Below are 22247 nucleotides of genomic sequence, written 5' to 3'. Positions count from 1 at the left end.
CGCACTCCTGCAACACGTAGAGCGGCTATGGACCTTGGAACAAATGCCCTTTAAGAACGGAAAGAAAGACATTCGCTCTAAAGATGACATTTACGCCATTCACCTCCTCGAGACAGGGACCAAGAGAGTCCCGGTCAACGGCGTGTTGAGATACGCCACGCCACTCCTGCGGCGAGAAGGAATGCCTACTTTCCACGCCAAGACAGACGCCACAGAACGGTACCTGCTGAACACGGAGCGGCGCTTAGCCAAGAACCCCGCCCAAGAGAGTGTATACCGCGCTGAGATTGAGAAGCTCATCACAGCGGGACACGTCACAAAGATGGACATTAAAGAGGCTGACCAGACCACTGAATCGTGGTACGTGCCTCACCACAAGGTCCATCACAACGGTAAAGACCGCATAGTATTTAACTGCAGCTACCAGATCGGATCCCAAAATCTGAATAAAGAGTTACTGCCCGGTCCCACACTCGGCCCCTCCCTACTCGGCGTTCTACTCCGCTTCCGCCAGGAAAAGGTGGCCATCAGCGGGGACATTAAAGGAATGTTCCTGCAGGTGAGATTAGTAGAGGAGGACAAGCCCCTGTTACGGTTCCTATGGAGAGAGAAGCCAGGAGATGAGCACCCAGCCATCTACCAATGGGAAGTCCTCCCCTTCGGAACGACGTGCAGCCCCTGCTGTGCTAAATTTGCACTACAGAAACATGTAGCAGAGGACCCAGCAGCGGACGAAGAGGTCCGACACAGCGTAAAGAACAGCTTCTACGTAGACAACTGTCTACAAAGCCTTTCAACCCAGGAAGAAGCCGAGGCTCTCCTGATTAAACTCCGCGCCTCATTGATCAAAGGCGGCTTTGATCTCAGGCAGTGGGCCAGCAGCGATCCGCAAGTACTGCGCAGCCTCTCCTCCGAGGACAAGGCAGCCAGCAGCGAGACCTGGATGGCTACAATCCCGGGAGAAGCCCAGGAGATGACCCTGGGATTGGTGTGGCGATTCAAAACAGATTCGCTTCACTACAGACACAAGCCCATGACTACGGAGCAGGGAAGGCCGGCGGCGGCGCCGACCACCAGACGGAGTGTGTACACAACACTCGCCCGACAATATGACCCGCTAGGATGTATTCTACCGTACACCACCAGGGCAAAAATGATTGTACGAGCATTGTGGGACAAGGACCAGGGCTGGGACGACCCCATTCCCGCACACCTTGTATCCACCTGGAGAGAGTGGGAGATGGAGCTCCACTCACTCCCAGGCGTTAATATGCGCCGAAGCTACTTCCCACCCACGGTGAGGCCAGAGACATGTAAAATGGACTTACACGTCTTCAGTGATGCCTCAGAGGTCGCATACGGATCAGTAGCCTACTTGCGGGCCCAAGAAAAGGGGGGAGAGATCTACACAGCATTTGTCCTCGCCCGCTCGAGAATAGCCCCACGCAAGCAACAATCTATCCCACGTCTAGAGCTCTGCGCAGCCCTAGCCGGAGCGCACCTAGCCACACTCATCCAACGTGAGCTCACCATACCGGTGTCTAGAACAATCCTGTGGTCAGATTCCACGACAGTACTCGCCTGGATCAAATCGGACTCATGCAAGTACAAAGTCTTCGTGGGAGTCAGAGTCACCGAGATTCAAGACTTAACCGAAGAGTTAACCGGAGAAACAGAGTGGCGCTACGTTGATACAAAACAGAACCCAGCTGACGTCATCACCCGGGGAATGCCCCTGGATGACCTCACCCGTCGCAATGTCTACAGCGACGGCCCAGCATTCCTAAAGCTCCCGGAAGGAGAGTGGCCCACGCCTATCCCGAGGGAAGCCAGTCAGGAGGAGGCTGAGAATAAGAAGCCTGTGTTCTGTGGATTGAGCACTGTTATCTGCCCAGTTACCCCCAACACACTCCTGATGGGGCGGCTAGATCCTGCATTACCCCAGACAATGTACCGGCCTGAAGAAGCGAACGGCCGACGAATGTGGAGGTACAGCCAAGTATTAGCCGACAAGTTTTGGAGCAGTTTCCTACTGCACTACCTACCGTCTCTACAGACCCGCCAGAAGTGGGTAAAGGAGAGAGACAATTTGACAGAAGGAACAGTCGTCATGATTATTGATCAATCACTGCCCAGAGCTATGTGGCCGGCCGGCCGCGTAAGCAAAGTGATCACCGGTGCCGACGGCAAGGTCCGAGCAGCTGAAGTGCTTGTCCAGGGTCGCACTTACACCCGTCCCGTGGCGAGGCTCATAGAACTGCCCCGACTCCCAGACACAATCGATGATGACCATGACCCTATAACCCTATGACTTTGTGAAGTTGACTGACCCCTACAGCAAACCCTTATATGTAAATAGACAACGCGATTAATCTGTCTCTGCTTAACTGATTAGGTCTGGGACCAATCAGGGGGTGGCTGTTGTGAAGGGCCAGATTAAACCGAATATATATATTTATTTATATATATATATTTAATTGTATTTGTATATTCTCTAATATTCCCTGATATCCCTTGTATATTCCTTGTACAATATGCATTGAATATCCATTCTAGCCTACTGAACATCCCATAATAGTCTCCATTCTACTATTGGTCGAGACCTTGGTGCCAGGCTGCCATACCCCCCAGACCCAGTTCAAACGTACCGCTCAAGACCCAGTTCAAACGTACCGCTCAACATGTACGAACAAGTCCTAGTTCCGCGTAGGAATCTGGCTACCGCACCACTAATGGGACTATTTGTTCATAGTGCGTATATATACTGCGCTACTAAAGTAGGACTTCCCTTTTCAGTCCAGTTTCTTACCCTCCAATAGAGTGACAGACGTAAAGCCTCCCCGCGACGCCACGTGTGGGAGTAAGGCCAAGTTCGGCCTACCTTCGGTATTGAGACATCGTGTATATTAATATTTGAATAGTCATATTTGGCACTATATCGTCGAGTTGGACGTAGTCTATTAAGCTAATAATAGTCTGTTAATATATAGTGCTTCGTGCGGTGAGAATACTACCGTAGTCAGCACCCCATCGTTTCGGGCAGAAAACTGGCTGCTTATTCAGGATGATCGACCCCATGTGAGATTGCACCCGAGGAGCCCCAGAGCCGACGAGCGAGTGGACCTGTATACCGGATTATTCTACCGACGACAGCCCGCCTTCCCAGGCACGGATTATGCTTTGTATACGTTGATTATTCCATGGATAAAGACCCCCGACACTGCCGTGTGTTGGAACCCCCCCCCCTGGAGAGGACGCAAGGTGAGGAGACGCTCTGCAAGACGAGGTCGCTTCACGTCTCTCCTCCGTGGACCGGAGGACGCCGGCCCACAAAGAGTCCACCTGCTTTTATCTGTGGTCCAAGGATCGCCGGCGCATTGAACGGCACTACAGTGGGTTCACCTGGGATACCCTTGGCCGGATGAGGCAGCCGGACTCTACCCCCCCCCCCTTCCTACTCCTGTCGGCTTACAAGCGACTGGATTAACCCCCCCTAGTGTATCCAGTCTATAATCATTAAAGTATCATTGCTGTTATTCCTTAACTATTCCAGGTCGTATATGTACCACCTGCGCCTTCAGAGATTGGACATTCTCTATTGATATACCGACGAATACTCTTGCCATAAAAGTGCATACTAATTCCCATTCATAAATGTGATTGATTTGATTAAGTGCTTGCTCTACACACCATCGCTGTGTAGAAATAAAGACCTATTTCTAATTCGTACATTTGTGTTGGATCCGTTTCATCTACGTGACAGTGTTCATCATAATATATTTATGCCGAGTACTGGGTGGCCGAATATTAAGTACAAAGGTAGTGGTAGTAAGTATCATATCTAGTAATACAGTCAGGGAATTGTACCCCTCAGTTACAATTACCACATAATTAATGGGCTTAATGGGGCACTTCATCAATCACTATTCTGGTTTTGGTTGAGCTGTGGTTCTGGTTCAGTCCATTTGGGGTACAGCACACTCTTGAGTACACGCATGCACGCACACGGACACAGACACACGTGAACATGTCAGTATTATAATGTTAATGCGTTTGTTTGTTTGTTTATTGTGTGTCTGAAAGGGATGGGTTGTTTCTGGGGTGCGGAGAGGAAGTTCTGGAGCCAGAAGGGAGTTGACTCCACCCAGGTGGGCTATGCCGGAGGCCACACTCCAAACCCCTCCTACCATGAGGTCTGCACAGGTAACACAGATAGACAGACGCCATCTATGAGATACCATCAGCAAATCCTGCTAAAAAGGAACCATAGGAAGATTTGCTTGCGTTACATCAACATGAGCTTTACAAAACTGTCATGGAATGTAACTCCTCCACTTCCTGTATTGACCCTATACCCACAGCAGCATTTTAAGCGAATATTTGAGAGTATTTCAAGCCAATGTCCTAAAGATTATAAATACATAATTTCTGACTAGTGTTGGGTATCGAACTCTGTAATTGTATGGGTACCGACCGAATTACGTCAGTACTACCAAGTACTGATTCACGTTAGATCAATCGGTGCCACATTTCGGTACCTAAGACCATTTAGAAGATCAGAATTCCAATGATGCACAATTGTCATTTCATAATGGACACAGAGAAGCCTCTCTCTCTCTCTCTCTCTCTCTCTCTCTCTCTCTCTCTCTCTCTCTCTCTCTCTCTCTCTCAGGTAGGACAGGTCACAGTGAGGTAGTGAGAGTGGTTTATCACCTAGACCAGATCAGCTTCTCCAGCCTGCTCAAAGTCTTCTGGGAGAGCCACAACCCTTCACAAGGTATACACACACACACACACACACACACACACACACACACACACACACACACACACACAAAATCTTTGGAACATGTTTATTAGTTTATTAGGACTCCATGATGTCACACATGGGGGAAGACATCTTTAATAGTTATCTGAAGCTGTCAACACCTTCTTAACTTACCGTGACTGTTTGTGCCCTTAGGGATGCGACAGGGGAACGATGTTGGAACAGCTTACCGGTCTGTAATTTACACCTCCTCCAAGGAACAGCTAGAGCAGGCCTTGGCTTCCAAAGACCAATATCAGAAGGTACAGTCAGACCTCCATCTCTCCAGTCTAATATCAGAAGGTATAGTCAGACCTCCATCTCTCCAGTCTAATATCATAAGGTATAGTCAGACCTCCATCTCTCCAGTCTAATATCAGAAGGTATAGTCAGACCTCCATCTCTCCAGTCTAATATCAGAAGGTATAGTCAGACCTCCATCTCTCCAGTCTAATATCAGAAGGTACAGTCAGACCTCCATCTCTCCAGTCTAACATCAGAAGGTACAGTCAGACCTCCATCTCTCCAGTCTAATATCAGAAGGTATAGTCAGACCTCCATCTCTCCAGTCTAATATCAGAAGGTATAGTCAGACCTCCATCTCTCCAGTCTAATATCAGAAGGTATAGTCAGACCTCCATCTCTCCAGTCTAATATCAGAAGGTATAGTCAGGACTTCCGGTTTAGCATCAGCATGTAGTGGTCGCATTGGTCACAGCTCCTCTCCCGTTATTTTTATTTTTGCTTCAAAAACCACTTTTTACAACACCATGTGTTTAAACCTCGACGTATATATTAACTGAGATCTTCAACTAACTATATCGACAGAAAGAATGAAGATGCCAGCAAAGAAAGATACACGTGCAGCAGTCAAACTAACTGCAGAGGATCCGCCTGTGGATACGGGCTCCGTGCGGGAAATGGCAGGAGAGATCGAGAAAAAAACAGCTGATATTGTCACCTCTTCCATCGTCCCCGCCACCTCATCCGATATAGAGTCTCTTGCTAAGCTAATAAAGATCTTAACCGATAAGGTTGATAAGGTTGGCGCTAAGGTTGAGAAGGTTGACGCTAAGGTTGATAAGGTTAACGCTAAGGTTGACGCTATCAAAGAATCTATCGAATCCAAAATCGAAGATTTAAAAGCAGCGGCTGCAGAACAAACCGAACGCACTACTGTAGTTGAAGCCACCTTGGGTGAACACACACTGAGATTCATTAGGGGCGATGGGGCTTTACATGACGGCATCGTGGGACTAACGGAGAAGATAGATGAGGTCAACGGGAAGCTAACGGATACGATATATGAAAACAACGAGAAGCTAACAGCTAAGATATTCGAAATCGAACGTCATTCCCGTAGATTTAATATCCGTATAGTGGGACTGGATGAATCAGTTGACTGCACAAACGACTCGTTCGCGACAGTGTTGGCTCAAATTCTAGGACCAGATATCCTCTACACCAGTGATTCCCAACCTGGGGTCCGCGGACCCCCTGGGGGTCCGCCAGGGGGCGCAGGGGGTCCGCCAGACCACAGATGATTTGAGGTTTTCTTTTTTTTTTGAGAGAGAGAAATATTTAATTAGCATATTTTTATCATCAGAAGCATGAATAGTCTCTCCACTACAATAAAAAATAAAGATAAATAAATAAACACCTAGACATGATTTTTGAACGTTAACAGTAGGCTACCAGGTAGCCGCTAAAACGTGAATCAGTTGACTATCACTTTCTGTAGCTAGCCTAGCACGCTAGTTAACTTTCTCGGCTCGTCTGCAGTCAGCCGCCAGAGGCGAAAATGTGTGACAAACGAAAAGGAGATGACGGCAGCTCATCTGCAAAAAAAGCAATCGCGAAAATTACATCACCATGGGCTTCACTGAGGGACCAGACAAACGACCTGAGTGTGTGATTTGTGGAGAAAAGTTGGCAAACTCGAGCCTGAAGCCCAGCAAGCTGAAGAGACATCAGGCGTCTAAGCACCCAGAAACCGTTGGGAAGGATCCGGACTTTTTTCGGAGGAAAGAACAGTCTCTCAAGGCGAACAAGCCTGTTGATTTTAGAGTAGCGTGGAGCAGGGGTGGCAGTGATTTACAGAAGGCTACCGAAGCCTCCTTTGAGTGTTCGCTTTTAATTGCAAAAGCAAAGAAACCGCACAATATTGGCGAGCAGCTCATCAAACCAGCCTGCATCAAAATGGTTTAGAAACTGTGCGGCCCACAGGTGGCGGATAAACTAAAATCAGTACCACTCTCGAACAATGTAGTGAAAGACCGAATTGATGTCAAGTGATTGCGAGCAGCAGCTGTCAGAAAAGCTTAGAAAGGGTCCATTTGCCATACAACTTGATGAAACTACAACTGTCGCAGACGAGGCTGTGCTCATCGTTTATGTGCAATATATCGAAAATGAGGATCTGAAGCAGGACATTCTCATGTCAGTCAACCTTACTACCACCACTCGAGGTGAGGATATTTTTACTGCAGTGGATTCTTACTTCATTCAACATAAATGCAAACCGTTCACCATTAGGGCCTGATTTGAGAGGATGAATACAGGATTTGAATATTGGCCAACATTTTTAAATACATATGGTGCAAGATGAGATTTGTTGATTGAAGGCACAAGTCAAAGAAGCATAGTGGGTCTAATTATGATGCATATGTCTGTGTATAAGCAGATTGTTATTAAAATGAAAAAAAAGTATTAAAATGACAAAAAAAAGTATTTTATGGTATTTTATTAGGAGTTTATGGTATTTTATTTTTATTTTTTTTGTCAGGTGACTGAACTTAGAAGCAGGCCAGGACAGTGTTTCTAGTTGTATTCTAAAATTCTATTCTATTGTATTCTAAAATGTGACTATATGGTTTTATATTAACTTAATAAATAAACAAAAACGAAAAATCTACTTATTTCAACGAACATTTCAAACTAAATAACAGATTATGCACATAAAACGCTGAAAACAACCGAAGCAACAATAGTATTTTAATGAGGCTATTATTATTATCATTATTATTTTGCAACAAGTTAGCCCTCTCATAAATAGCACATATAAATGAATAACTAACTTGAACTAACTTAATAGGATTGAAGTGATATTTGGCTTAAAAAATCGGTCGCCTGGCAAAAAAAAAAAAAAAAGAAAAAGCCTGACGATGTGCATTGGGCCGCGGCTCTCTGACGCCTTATTTTCTGGGCCCTGGCCTGAAAAGTTTGGGAACCCCTGCTCTACACCACCTGCTATAGTGGATCAGCGCTACAGAATTGGCATCCGAAACGACAACAACAATAAATCGAGGGTGATTATTGCTAGCCTACGTCAAACTGGAATAAGAGATACGATTATCCGTGCGGCACGAAAGAAGAGGGGAACTCTGCTACACAACGGGAAACTAGTGTATTTCTACGAGGATTTTTGCCGCGAGGTTGTATCCCTACGAGCCCGTTACAAGTCAGTGATGTCTCAGCTTTTTGAGAAAAAATTACAACCTATACTACGCTACCCAGCTAATCTTTCCATCATGGATAAAAATGGAAAAAGGCTCCGGCTCTACTCGACTGAAGACGCAGAGGATTACATGAGGGACCCACAACGCGGAGGAGGCTAAGTCTTATTCATATTTTTTTTATCTTTTTTTGATAACTTCGTTATAACTTAGACACCAAAAACGGCATCAAACAAGCTTTGATAACATTGATGTAGGAATAGGTTAATATGTGACGCTAGATACTATATTTTTGTAAAGGTTCGCTGTTTGGGCCCGCTAGATTTATGGGTTTTGTGCAAGTGATGATTTTTTGTTGACATTTTGGAATACTCTGGACTTTTTCAACGCTCGGTGTCATAGTGGAATATACTGGAATAATATCACTCTATGGCATGCAGAATGCCCTGGAACATAAACAACAGTTTGTGACCATACACAAGAATCATATCCGGAAGAACAACAGCCTTCACAGCGGAATACTGCCCACCCCTGTTTGGGGGATGAACTGCATACACGTATTTAAAAACCTTCCTTTTCATCTAGGTGTTTAAGCTTGGCAAAGTTATTTTAAGATTTAAGCAGATGTTCTCCACTTTTTGAGATTTCTATAATTTTGTTCTATACATCTTTTTTATTCTTCTGTGTGTTTTAACCTATACATGTTAGTATAAGGTTTAAGTGAATATACTATGATAATTGAGGCATATTTTTTATTTTTATTTTATTATTTTAACAGGAGAGTGGCTAGGCCACGGGTGACATTCTATTAAGGTAGAATTAAGAGTTTTAGATCCTATGGCAATTTGCATAGGAAAGTTAAGGATAAATGGCTCATTCTGGGCTGACTGGTCGTGTAAGGGAGGGAGGGAGGGGGGAATAGGGGATTATATGTATATGTTTTCAGGCTCGGCTCTCAACAGGACCTCAATAATTGGATATATATCTATTGTGAATTGGTACTCCATACGAATTATACACAAGAATACAACAACATGTTTAGATTATGGCTAGTTTGAATATAATGATTTGGAATACTGGGGGACTAAACAAACAACATAAACGCAAAAGCGTGCTTACACTGATGAAAAACAAACAGGTTGATGTGGCTTTTTTAAGCGAAACGCACTTATTAGTGGATGACAATGTAATGCTAGCGGACAAAATATATCATAACATTAGCTACTCATCTTTTGGAACGAGATCCCGTGGGGTTGCTATAGTCGCGAAACGGAAGTTGAATATTGAATTGTTGGACGTATGGTCTGATGTGGATGGTCGAGTAACCATAGCTAAAATAGAATACAGTAACAGGAAAATCGTGTTGGGATCTTTACGACGCTAACTTCTACGCTACACTCACTAGAGCAATGTTGAACCTTCCCGAGTATTCATTTATAATTGGCGCGGATTTTAATGCTATTTGGGATCCTGTGATGGATAAATCTAATCCCACCATTTCCAATGATCAGAAACATGCATCTAATGCACTAAAGGATTGGGCCAAGAATACAGGTGTAAATGACCTATGGCGATTACTCAACCCAACGGCCCGAGAGTACTCTTTTCGCTCTGCAAGACTCAAGACATTTTCCAGAATAGATTATGTTTTTGCATCTCCAAGACTATTTGATAACTATGACGTGGAAAGGAAATGGTGCCCAGATCACAGATATTTACTCCTGAAAGGTTCATTTGGTAGACTGTCATCCCGAGCCCCAAGATGGCGATTTAACTCGACACTGCTGAAAAACAATGAATACATTATACAATTCAAAGTTGAACTTAAATTCCTGCGGAGTAATGCGGATTCGGTACAGGACCCCAGAATGTTATGGATGTCGGTAAAGGGTTTTATCAAGGATTACACCACAGGCTTTGCCTCCAACCTACGCAAGAATCGTTGTTCAAAATTGGTAGAGCTGGAAACGCTTTACTCGTCGTTATTCTCTTCTTTACAATACAACTACTCGGTTCGATTGGAGTCTCAAATTAATGTGTTAAAAAAAGAGATTAACTCTATTTTAAGACAACAATCTGAATTTCAAATACGTAGCACAAGACAACATTATTACTTTCATGGTTCTAAACCAAGTCACCTACTAGCTATGAAGATACGATCCAACGCAAAATTTGCAGATATCCCTACCATTAAGGACCAACAAGGACTTGTTACAGACCCCAAAAAAATTAACGAGACTTTCAAAGAGTTTTACTCCAACTTGTACAAATCAGAAATGGTTTTCGATCAAAATAAACTGGATACATTTCTTAATCAAATTAACCTACCTAAACTCTCAATGGAAGACGCTAAACAGTTAGATACACCTATTACATTAGAGGAACTTAGGGAGGCTATATTTGAAATGCAAATTGGTAAGGCTCCTGGTTGGGATGGTATACCACCAGAACTGTACCTCTCATGTTGGGATGTAATTGGACCCCTATTACTTGATATGATTTTATACTCAATCAAAGAGGGGAACTTCCCCAGGGACGTCAATATGGCACTCATATCTGTTCTCCTTAAAAAGGACAAAGAACCCACCGAATGTGGTAGTTATAGACCCTTAAGTCTCCTCGGAACCGATCTCAAGCTGTATTCTAAGGTACTAGCCATCAAACTTCAAAAGCATATGACATCTTTAGTTCATCCTGATCAGACTGGCTTCATAAAAGGCCGCCTGATCACGGATAATATAAGACGGTTACTACATGTATTAGACGCCAGCAAGGATGCCATTCCACCTACAGCTGTATTATCCTTGGATGCGATGAAAGTTTTTGATAGGTTGGAATGGTCTTATTTATGGGCAGTACTCGGAAGGATGGGGTTAGGAAACGGATTCATTAATATGATAAAAGTATTATACAAAGACCCATCGGCCATGATTATAACAGGTAAATTCACCTCCTCACTCTTTCCTGTGTCGCGCTCGTCCAGACAGGGTTGCCCTATTAGTCCCGGACTATTTGCTCTATCCTTAGAGCCTTTAGCACAGTATATAAGACAATCCCAATCCATAGAGCCAATCTCAATTAAGGGCACACAGTATCATATTAGTTTATATGCGGACGACGTAATATTGTTCATGCAAAACCCTACCACCTCACTGCCTCATTTTCTCAAGCTGATTTATGATTTTGGCAATCTATCGGGATTTAGGATAAACTGGCCAAAGTCGGCCTTCCTCCCACTTAATGTCTCTGCGAAGACTACAATCCTTCCATCAAGTATACCAATGGTAGAACACTTTAGATGTCTTGGAGTTGAAATATTCCCTACTATATGCCAAACGGTGAAGTATAATTATACAAGACTCCAAGATAGGATCACAAATGACTTTGACAGGTGGTCAAAACTTAAAAACTCAGTACAGGCCAGAGTATCAATAGTTAAGATGGATGTTTTACCTAGAATCAACTTCTTTAGTTCAATGTTACCGTTACCCCCCCCCCCCCCCCCCCCCCCCTGCTGGTTACTGGAAAAAATTACACACACATATACATTTATTTGGAACAACAAACCTCCACGAATAAAAAGATTTCCAGACTTCTACCACTATTTTAAAGCGTTCTCTTTAAGACCACTGATCACCTGGTTTGATTCTCAAGCATCTGTATCCTGGAGAACATTAGAAGAAAACATAGTGGCACCACATAGACTGCAGGATATAGTATACACCAAATTATCAATTAAGCAATGCGAGTTGAAATTTGGTCCTCTTATTACACATGTGATTCGGATATGGCGTGACACACAGAACAAATTTACTAACCAACATAAATGGCATAGCCATTCTCCCCTATTCAATAACAATGCACTCCTTATTGCACAACGACCTATCAGATATCCCAAATGGGAAAAGCAGGGCATACATACATTGGGAGATATCTTCAACGAACTGGGTTTCTGTAGCTATCATGAAATTTATAACAAATTTAACCTCACCAGCTCCACTTATTATTTCTATATACAGTTATTAGCAACTTTGAAGGCTCATGTAGTCCCATTAAAGATACCACTTGAGCAGCACAGATATCACAAATTCTTCTATGAAAGGGAGACATCGAGAGGCTTCGTATCAGACTTTTATCATCACTTACTTACGTCTTCGTATGGAATCCTCCCCCTAGACTGAGTCTGGAGGAGGGATATACCAGACTTGGAAGTGGATTTTGATTGGCAAGAAGTCCGGGCAAACGTTCGACTAGCGTCACGCAACCCGGATCATCAACAGATTAATCTTAATTATATTCATAGGACTTACCTGACTCCTATAAGATTGAACCGAATGGGGCTTAAACAAGACTCTCTATGCTCCTTGTGTTTAAGGGGTGATATCGGTACATTTATACATATGTACTGGGAATGCCCCCCTGTTAAGATATTGTGGGAAGAAGTAACCACGCAATTATCAGAATTTTTATTTCTGACCATACCTGTACTGCCTTCTGTATTGTTGTTGAATGATGTTTCTCAGTTAGCAGCCTCTATACAGCTAAAGAGACTAATTTTGTCCAGTTTTACGTCTGCTAAAAAGCTGATAGCATCACGCTGGATTCAACCGGATAAAATGTGCCTGAAGGTATGGGTTCTTAGTTTACTTATCTCGATGTGATTTATCTAGAGATATCTACAGCAAGAATTTTAGGTGTCAATGAAGCCAGCATTGCAATCTGGTTAGAAGTGGTGGAGAGAATAAAGGTTAGCATATGAATTGTAATCCTTGGTTAGAAACGAAATAATGGATGGATTATCCAAGGGGGGTCCTGAGGGGGGGGGGGAAGAAGAGCGAGTGTAGCCGGTGTGATCTTACTGCGTTGTGTTTATTTTGATTCAACCCCTGTTAAGGGATCACCCTGAGTGGGAGTTGAACCCCGGTCTCCCGCGTCGCGGGCGGCATCACAGACCACTGTACCAAGAGGTGAATTCACTTCTTGCTACTGGGTCTGGATGCCTCTGGGGAGTGAGTTTACTTGCAGTACCGCTTAACGTCCACAGCCACTTCACTACTTGTACCTCGTGACTGTGGATAGACTGCGGTACCTCCGTTACACGAGCAAGAGCATAATTATGTATGTATTGTATTGTATTGCAAGTATTATGTATATATCTCGTAAACTACATTTATATTGATTCAAATACTGGAATGTATAATCCTGTGATTTATTGTGGATATTTACTGTTAATGCTTGTGTGTCTAGTTTTATGTCATGTCAAAAAAATTATAAAGAAATGTGTTCACAGAAGGTATAGTCAGACCTCCATCTCTCCAGTCTAATATCAGAAGGTATAGTCAGACCTCCATCTCTCCAGTCTAATATCAGAAGGTATAGTCAGACCTCCATCTCTCTAGTCTAATATCAGAAGGTACAGTCATACCTCCATCTCTCTAGTCTAATATCAGAAGGTATAGTCAGACCTCCATCTCTCTAGTCTAATATCAGAAGATACAGTCAGACCTCTACCTCTCTTGTCTAATATCAGAAGGTATAGTCAGACCTCTACCTCTCCAGTCTAATATCAGAAGGTATAGTCAGACCTCCATCTCTCTAGTCTAATATCAGAAGGTATAGTCAGACCTCTACCTCTCCAGTCTAATATCAGAAGGTATAGTCAGACCTCCATCTCTCTAGTCTAATATCAGAAGGTATGGTCAGACCTCCATCTCTCTAGTCTAATATCAGAATGTATAGTCATTATCTTCTCTTCTCTTCTCTTCATTTTTCTTCTCTTCATTTCTCGTCTCTTCTCTTCTCTTCTCTTCTCTTCTCTTCTCTTCTCTTCTCCTCTCTTCTCTTCTCTTCTCTTCTCTTCTCCTCTCTTCTCCTCTCCTCTCATATTCTCCACTCCTATATTCCCCTATCCTCTCCTCTTCTCTCCTATCCTGTCCCTGAACCAACATCTTCTCAGATGGGGTGCCTGAACCAAAATCTTCTCAGATGGGGTGCCTGAGACAAAATCGTATCAATGTGGGTCTGCAGCCTAATGAGTAACAATTCGGGGTTGGACCAAGATAATCTCTTTCCCTCCATTACTGTACCTCCCTCTCTCCATCTCTCTTAATTTGTTTCTGCCTGTTCTGTCTATTTCTCTTTCTCTCTCTTATTTCTGCCTGCTGAGACATCTGTTCTGCAAAGCAGTAGGGTGTGTTTCCATGGACACAGATGGAGAGGATAGATGAGGGTATGTTACCATGGAATCAGAAGGAGATGAGGGTATGTTACTATGGAAACAGAAAGAGAGGAGGGATGAGGGTGTGTTACCATGGATACAGAAGGAGAGGAGGGATGAGGGTATGTTACCATGGAAACAGAAAGTGAGGAGGGATGAGTGTGTGTTACTATGGATACAGAAGGAGAGGAGGGATGAGGGTGTGTTACCATGGACACAGAAGGAGAGGAGGGATGAGGGTATGTTACCATGGAAACAGAAGGAGTGGGAGGATGTGGGAGGGGGAGGTGATTGGGGGAGGTTAATGCTTCTATTCTTTTCTCCTCTCTCTTCTCCTCATCTCTTCTCTAATTTCTTCTCTTCTCTTCCCTTCTCATTTATCATTTCCTCTCTTCTTTCCTCTCCTCTCTTCTCTCCTATCCTCTCTTCTCTTCTCTCTTTTCTTCTCCCATCTCCTCTCCTCTTCTCTTCTCTTCTCTTCTCTTCTCTTCTCTTCGCTTCTCTTCTCTTCTCTCATGCCTTCTCTTCTCATCTCTCCTTCTCTCTCCTCTCCTCTCCTCCCCCCTCCTCTCATCTCATCTCCCCTCCTCTCTTCTCCTGTCCTCTCCCGTCCCATCTTCTCCGCTCCTCTCCCCTCCTTTCCCCTCCTCTCCTCTCCACTGCTCTCCTCTCCTCTCCACTGCTCTCCTCTCCTCTCCACTGCTCTCCTCTCCTCTCCTCTCCACTCCTCTCCTCTCCTCTCCACTGCTCTCCTCTCCTTATGACTTTGTAATTGTCACTTTCACTCCCACTCATTAGGAACATTGGTCCTCATGCTCGGACTTACAAAAAAGCGACAAACTAATTTCTTCGTAACTCCACTTATGAACTTCTCTGGCCGATTTTGGCATTCTCGAATGGTTTCTTATCTGGAATTTGTTCTTAGCTAAGAACAGGATTTTACGAATGTGGAAAAGCAGTCGTAGATACAGTAGGCCAGATTGGTGTCCGGCCGTGTTCTTAACCTCTTCCGCCCGTGCAGTCCGGTGCCGGACCGCAAATGACATCACGCCATAAATCAAGCTCTCCGGACTGTCTGACATAATTATCGTTTTTCTTTTCAAACATATTCAAGAATAAACATCATAACCATGTCACAACAGCAGTTATAATGTATATTCTCATCAATATGTTTGTTTACCAATAGGTTAAAATGTTATTAGTGAGATTTTAGTTTAAATTTCTTTGTTGTTGTGGTCGCGGAAATCAGCCATTTTGAATTACCGGCCGTCGGGGAATGTAGTCATTTTGAGTCATTTTGAGAAGAGGACATCCAGAGCTTTCAATGAGCGTTGGAATTTTTTAAAACTACACTTCCCAAAGGCTTCTAGCTTTCTGCAAGCAAATGACTTCCTGATTATTATTTTAGATTTTTCTTATTACTCTGGATTATATACCACAAAACGGAATGTTATTGGCATATATTGGAGTGCAGTTAGTTTGTCTCCTCTATTTTGAGCATTTAGCAACCATCCGATTTGAAATCAGTTTAAAAATGGCGGAGCTCTTGCAAGAATACAAAACCTACTGTACATACAGTATATTTCATTATCTGTTCTTCATGCACGCCTGGTGATACTAAATCCAAATTGAACTCGGCCACTTGAAAGAGAAGATTTGGCGTAATCCATAAATGTGCGAATTGGCTATAATAAAGTCATTTATAGGCCTGCTATTCTATATTCTATAATAATATTTCAAATTGCATTGGTCCGGATGGGAGAATTCAGTACTGTATTTACAAAACCTTCTGTTTAATCATCTTCCCTTTATTCATTTCCTTAGATCTTTTGTACACATGATCTCAAGAAGGTACTGAACGAGCTCAGTGGCAGTTTTTCATGTCTGGTCATTTTTAGCATGGTGTTATTCACTGTCAAAGATGCAAAGAAAAATCATAATTCATATTCTCCTTTGTTTCATCACAATTTAAGCAAGCCTAGTAATAAACACAATATTTCTGACACTGGGAATACATTCACTGAGGTCCATAGATGTCCCTAGATACCAAGAGCATGCAAATGGACCCTGTAGAAGTGGAGCAATATTCCATTTACTTAGATATGTATTTTAGGCGGATTTTCAGAAAATAGGGCTCCGGGTTTAAGAGATTAAGAGATTAATTTGGGAGAAATCATTGGTGATTGCATTCACGTCGATTCTACAGACATCCTCAGTTTTAAATAATAATAATAATAATAAATACGACAATATTCGTATCATTAACAATTACGTTTTACATTTATAGTAATGATTCAACGAGGCATCGTGATGTCAGAAAATATTGTAAATAAAAGCACTACACAAACATTGCAAATGGCAGTGAATAAGTAAATATGTACTAAACTCAATCACGTGGATATAGCTATAGTGTAATAGAATGGACACATCCCATTTCTTTCATGTAGGCTATATATTTGACCTTTCCTATTAATATACCATATTTATTGTTGGTTTTGTACATTGCTTAGTGTGCACATTCTAAGAGGCAGTGGAGAACATTACACTGCTTATCTTACTTGACATGTATGAAAGGTGCTTTATAAATACTTACTTACTTACTTACTGTTCATGAGTTGAACCCACACAAATGACAACAAAGGACAGGTTTAACGGATTCCATAGAAATCGATCGTTTATTAGCAACGATGCAACAGCCTGATGCAGGCGGCTTGGGGAGGATGCACATGGAGCCGCGCGGCCCTGGCACGCACACACACACACACACACACACACACACACACACACACACACACACACACACACACACACACACACACACACACACACACACACACACCCTACCTTATAAGGAACACTCCAACATTTTGGGAAATTTGCTCATTTGCCATCTACCCTGGAGTTAGACAAGAAGATACATACCTTTTTCTTCTCTGTGCATGCAGTAGGAGTAGGAAGACGTTGGGAACTAGGCTAATGGAGGAACCTACTTCCAGTGACTGACGCTAAGCTAGGCTAACGGTGCACGTCTTCCTACTCCTCAGACAACCCTGAGCCCGCTGTTCCTCCTCCAGTGGCCAGCATCTCTCTCCTGCGTTTTGCTATTCTTCTTTTGAACTCTGATTTCACATCAGCCCATTTCTTTTTCACTTCAGCCGCTGTGTGCTCCTCTCCTGACACCACGTCAACCTCAACTGTTAACTCGTCCCCATGTCGCTTTTATGTATTTATGTATACAAATTCAGGTGTAGAATTTAAGAATAAGAGTGACGTTCTTCATTCGGGGGAGCGCAGCTGAGAACACTTTGGCGATTTTTACGAACACCTTTTCACACGTACGAGATTCCGGCGGAGAACTTTCGTAAATTTGTTCTAACGAAGATATTTACGAAAATACTTACGAACATGTTCAAGAATGAGGTCCATTGTTGTTGCCTTGTTATGTGCACAATAATGACATAACACATGTAATGATTGGCATAGTGGTCTTCAGGTCCTACGTCCTCTGATGTCATCAGACACCATGCACCTAATCACCTGTGTGTGTATGTGTGTGTGTGTGTATGTATGTATGTATGCATGTGTGTGTATTGTGTGTATTGTGTGTGTGTGAGAGAGAGAATGAGAGAGAGAAAGAGAGGGACAGAGGGAGAGAGAGAGAGAGAGAGAGAGAGGTTGACTGGCCTCTCTCATGAAAGTGATGGTTAGAGAGGTGTGTGTCTCTCGGATGAAACACACACACTCCCTCTCTTTCCTTCTCTCCCTCTCTCTATCTCTCTCTCTCCCATTCTCTCCCTCTCTCTTCTCTCTTGTTATTTCCTAGCCAGATTGCCACTCTTCTCTTCTCTTCTCTTCTCTTCTCTTCTCTTCTCTTCTCTTCTCTTCTCTTCTCTTCTCTTCTCTTCTCTTCTCTTCTCTTCTCTTCTCTTCTCTTCTCTTCTCCTCTCTTCTCCTCTCCTCTGTGCTTCTTCTGTGACCATCAGTAATGTCAGAATTGCTACAATGCTGCGCTCACTCCATCATTATAAGTGTGTGTGTCTGTGCAGCGCCAGCAACACAGACCTGTCAAACCATCTGGTCCACAAATTTTTTTTGTCACAAAACTCTGCTTACTTCAATGGTCCCCCCCCCCCCCTCTCTCTCTCTCTCTCTCTCTCTCTCTCTCTCTCTCTCTCTCTCTCTCTCTCTCTCTCTCTCTCTCTCTCTCTCTCTCTCTCATGATGAGAGACAGTGAGAGAGGGAGAGAGAGATGTTGAGAGAATAAGAGAGACAGCGAGAGAGAGAGAGAGAGAGAGATAGAGATAGAGAGAGAGACAGCGAGAGAGATACATGATGAGAGAATAATAGAGATGGTGAGAGAGAGACATGAGAGAATAAGAGGGACAGTGAGAGAGACATGAGAGAATAAGAGAGACAGTGAGAGAGAGACATGAGAGAATAAGAGAGACAGTGAGAGAGAGACATGAGAGAATAAGAGAGACCGTGAGAGAGAGAGACATGATGAGAGAATAAGAGAGACAGTGAGAGAGAGACATGATGAGAGAATAAGAGAGACAGTGAGAGAGAGAGACATGATGAGAGAATAAGAGAGACAGAGAGAGAGAGACATGAGAGAATAAGAGAGACAGTGAGAGAGAGACATGATGAGAGAATAAGAGAGAGACGGTGAGAGAGAGAGACATGATGAGAGAATAAGAGAGACCGTGAGAGAGATGCACCTGTATACCATGTGCACAGTAGATGTTTTCTGCCATAACAAAGAGAGAGAGAGAGAGAGAGAGAGAGAGTGAGAGGAGACGGGAGAGAGAGAAGAGTCGAGAGACAGAGCGAGAGAGAGACGGAGAACAGAAGATTGTCAGGATATTGACCGTGCTGCTCGCTCCACTGCCTGGTTTGATTGTATTGTTCACAAATTGCACCTGGTGCTGATCTCTATTTTATTATTCTATTTTATTACTTGTATTTTTTGCACAATCAAGGCGGGCATGGCCACCTTCATTTAACTACATGTCTCGTGTATGTATGTGACGAATAAATCGGCTGATGCACCATGATCAAGATGTTCTCGACCCTTGTTTCAGGCCATTTATTTCTAAGGGTTTAGTTTTCTTAACAGGGGATCAAAAAGATCAGTGTCCAGTTCAGATCTTACGAGATACTGGAGCTTCACAGTCTTTGATCCTCTCTGATGTACTGCCTCTGTCTGAGAAGTCTTCCTGTAGTTCTAGTGTACTAGTTTAAGGTATTGAGATGGGTTTTGTGCCAACCCCGTTACACTATATCCATGTGCAGACTGATTTGGTCACTGGTTTCTTTAAAGTACTGAATGTATATTCCTTTATCGTAGGTTAGGTTGGTTTGTTTTGGAGATAGTGGTGTTTGTTTGTTGTTTTGGCCTTGGCCTTGAGTTACCTGTGGTTCCCATTTATGTCAATAAATATCCTTTTTGTTTACAAACCTGGTCATCCTTTTTGTCAACCAATATTTATGTTACAGACAGCCCTTTTTGTTGTAGATGGAAAACCGGGTTGCTATTTAACCCCCCCCCCATGACATGGCAGCACATGGTTTGGCCTGATGGTGAGTCCTTATTATACTCAAACTCAAAGTCTGACATTTCCGAGTTTATCACCAGGAAACTGCGCTCAGTGGTAAACTTGGACTCCATGATACCCGAGTTTATGAGTTGTGCCTTTTGTGGCGCAAATATACTTCAACAAAGAGGTTGAATACTCTTGTCTGAATCTGCTGCCTTGCATCTGATTGGTCCTGACTTCATGACCTGACTGGCGCACCCGAAAACTATCACCTTGGTCACATTTGGTCACATGATACATTGCCTGTGTAACCCTACAGTGATACCATGTGTGCATTTAGCACTGTTAGAGTTACAGCCAGAAGGGCCTGGGTTCAAACACCAGCAGGAGGCCTTTCTGCTTTGAGTTTGCATGTTTCTCCCCGTGTTTGCGTGGATTTCCTCCAGGTACTGCGGTTTCCTCCCACACCATAAAAAAACACACATGCTACAGTAGGTGTATCCTGCCATTTCCCTTGACCAAGTTATAAATGCAGAGGACGATTAATAAAAGTATACATTATTGTTGTTGTTATTATTAGTATTATTATTATTGCTACATTAAAACAACAAATGTAATGAACCTGTGTAGGTAGCAAACTAATGACGTGAGAGAGTGTGATAATATTAGGATACTATTACCATCACAAACATGTTTTTTTGTTTTATTTTGTTTTTGTGTCTAGGTTCTAAGTGAGGAAGGTTTTGGTCCGATCACCACGGAGATCTCTACCGACCAGGCGTTCTACTACGCAGAGGACTACCACCAGCAGTACCTCAGCAAGAACCCTGACGGATACTGTGGCCTGGGAGGGACCGGGGTCTCCTGCCCAATAGGAATCAAGAAATAACTAGTTGGCCAATGAGAGCCAAGTAGAGATTCGATTACGTTCGGCTGTCTGCGATTTGATTCTATGATGCATCTGGATGCAGCTCAATAATATATTACATCCTTTATTTTCTACTCTATATTACTGCACATGGCTACTTTTTCATTAGTTAAATTATTTAGATAGTTCTTAAACCAGAATGTCAACATAAATGTTTTTACATTAAATTAAATTGTAAATCTAAAAATAGGCTACTTACATTTCTGTGTGTATTTTTTTTCCATTCTCAAAAACAAAACATAGGCCTACTTCTACCTTCTACCTGAGCTGTAATCTACAAAAATATGTTTTCTTTTCACATATCAGCTTATTGAGAGGGGAGCCTTATTAACTGTTACACCGCTGAACGGCATGCTGGGTACAGCTGGCCAGCTAGCGTAACAGTTAACAGCTGGGAGAACAGAAAAAACAACTTATTTTTTTTACGTTTGCCATGTTTCACACATTCAAGCATCAGTGATGTAACTTTCAGAATGTATGCCTTTGTTCCTGGAAATAACGTTAGGCTGGTCTGACAAATATTTAGTTGTTAGCAATGACCGCAGCCAGCTAGCTCGCTTGTTGGATTATCTCATGCTATCAAGTAAAAACAATACTCTCTACTCAGCTCTTCTTTCTTCCTAACTTTCCTTTCCTCTCCACCTTTACTCACCCCTCCTCTCCTCGCCTTTCCTCTCCTCACCCCTCTCCTCACCTTTCCTCTCCTCCTGAGGAGAGGAGGGGTGAGGAGAGGGGGGAGGGTGAGGTCATATATAGTAGTATTTTCCCAAATATTTTCCCAAATATTTTCCCAAATCTTGTATGCAAATATAATGACAATAAAGTACAATCTAATCTTTTTTTTTTTACCTACTTTTTTCTCCTCCTTTTTCTGTGATTTTTCTCCCACCCCAATTTCTTCTCGTGCCAATTCTCCCTCCCCTGTCCTGATTGTTGCTCGCATGTGCCCCCCACTGGCCGGTCGTAGGGAGGATAGAAGCCCATCACATGTCCCCTCCGATACATGTCACTTCTTTTCACCTGCCAGCGCAGACTCTCATTGGCGAGGTGTAACGTGTGGGAGGCTCACACTGCCCCCGCCATTTCCTGTCTTTGCTGTGCAGGCGCCCTGACCAACCTGTAGGAGTCGCTGTTTACAACGACCAGATTACCACCCATCGACTCCCCTCCCACTGACTCTGCCAATTGAGTCAGTATGACGGCCGGCCCAAGCCGGAGGCAATGCTGACAGCCGGATTCGAGACCGGTGTCTCTTGCGTTGGTGACGAGCGCAATGTCCGCTGTGCCACCCAGTCGCCTAAAT

General features: G+C 43.4%; 1 protein-coding gene across 1 annotated transcript in view; it reads left to right on the top strand.

Moving 5' to 3' along the window:
* The window catches only part of msraa (methionine sulfoxide reductase Aa), a 72233-nt gene extending 50528 nt beyond the window's left edge, over positions 1-21705 (top strand). Inside the window, 4 exon segments of the mRNA XM_084314686.1 lie at positions 4084-4203; positions 4673-4777; positions 4964-5070; positions 20741-21705. Of these exon segments, the coding sequence (XP_084170812.1) occupies positions 4084-4203; positions 4673-4777; positions 4964-5070; positions 20741-20905 (497 nt within the window). The 3' untranslated portion in view covers positions 20906-21705.
* The last annotated feature ends 542 nt before the right edge of the window (positions 21706-22247 follow it).

The sequence above is a fragment of the Notolepis coatsorum genome (genome assembly GCF_963971535.1).
Source record: "Notolepis coatsorum genome assembly, chromosome: 5".
NCBI classification, from domain to species: Eukaryota; Metazoa; Chordata; class Actinopteri; order Aulopiformes; family Paralepididae; genus Notolepis; species Notolepis coatsorum.
The sequence above is the reverse complement of the archived record's forward strand: the minus strand, read 5'-3'. Positions and strand labels throughout refer to the sequence as shown.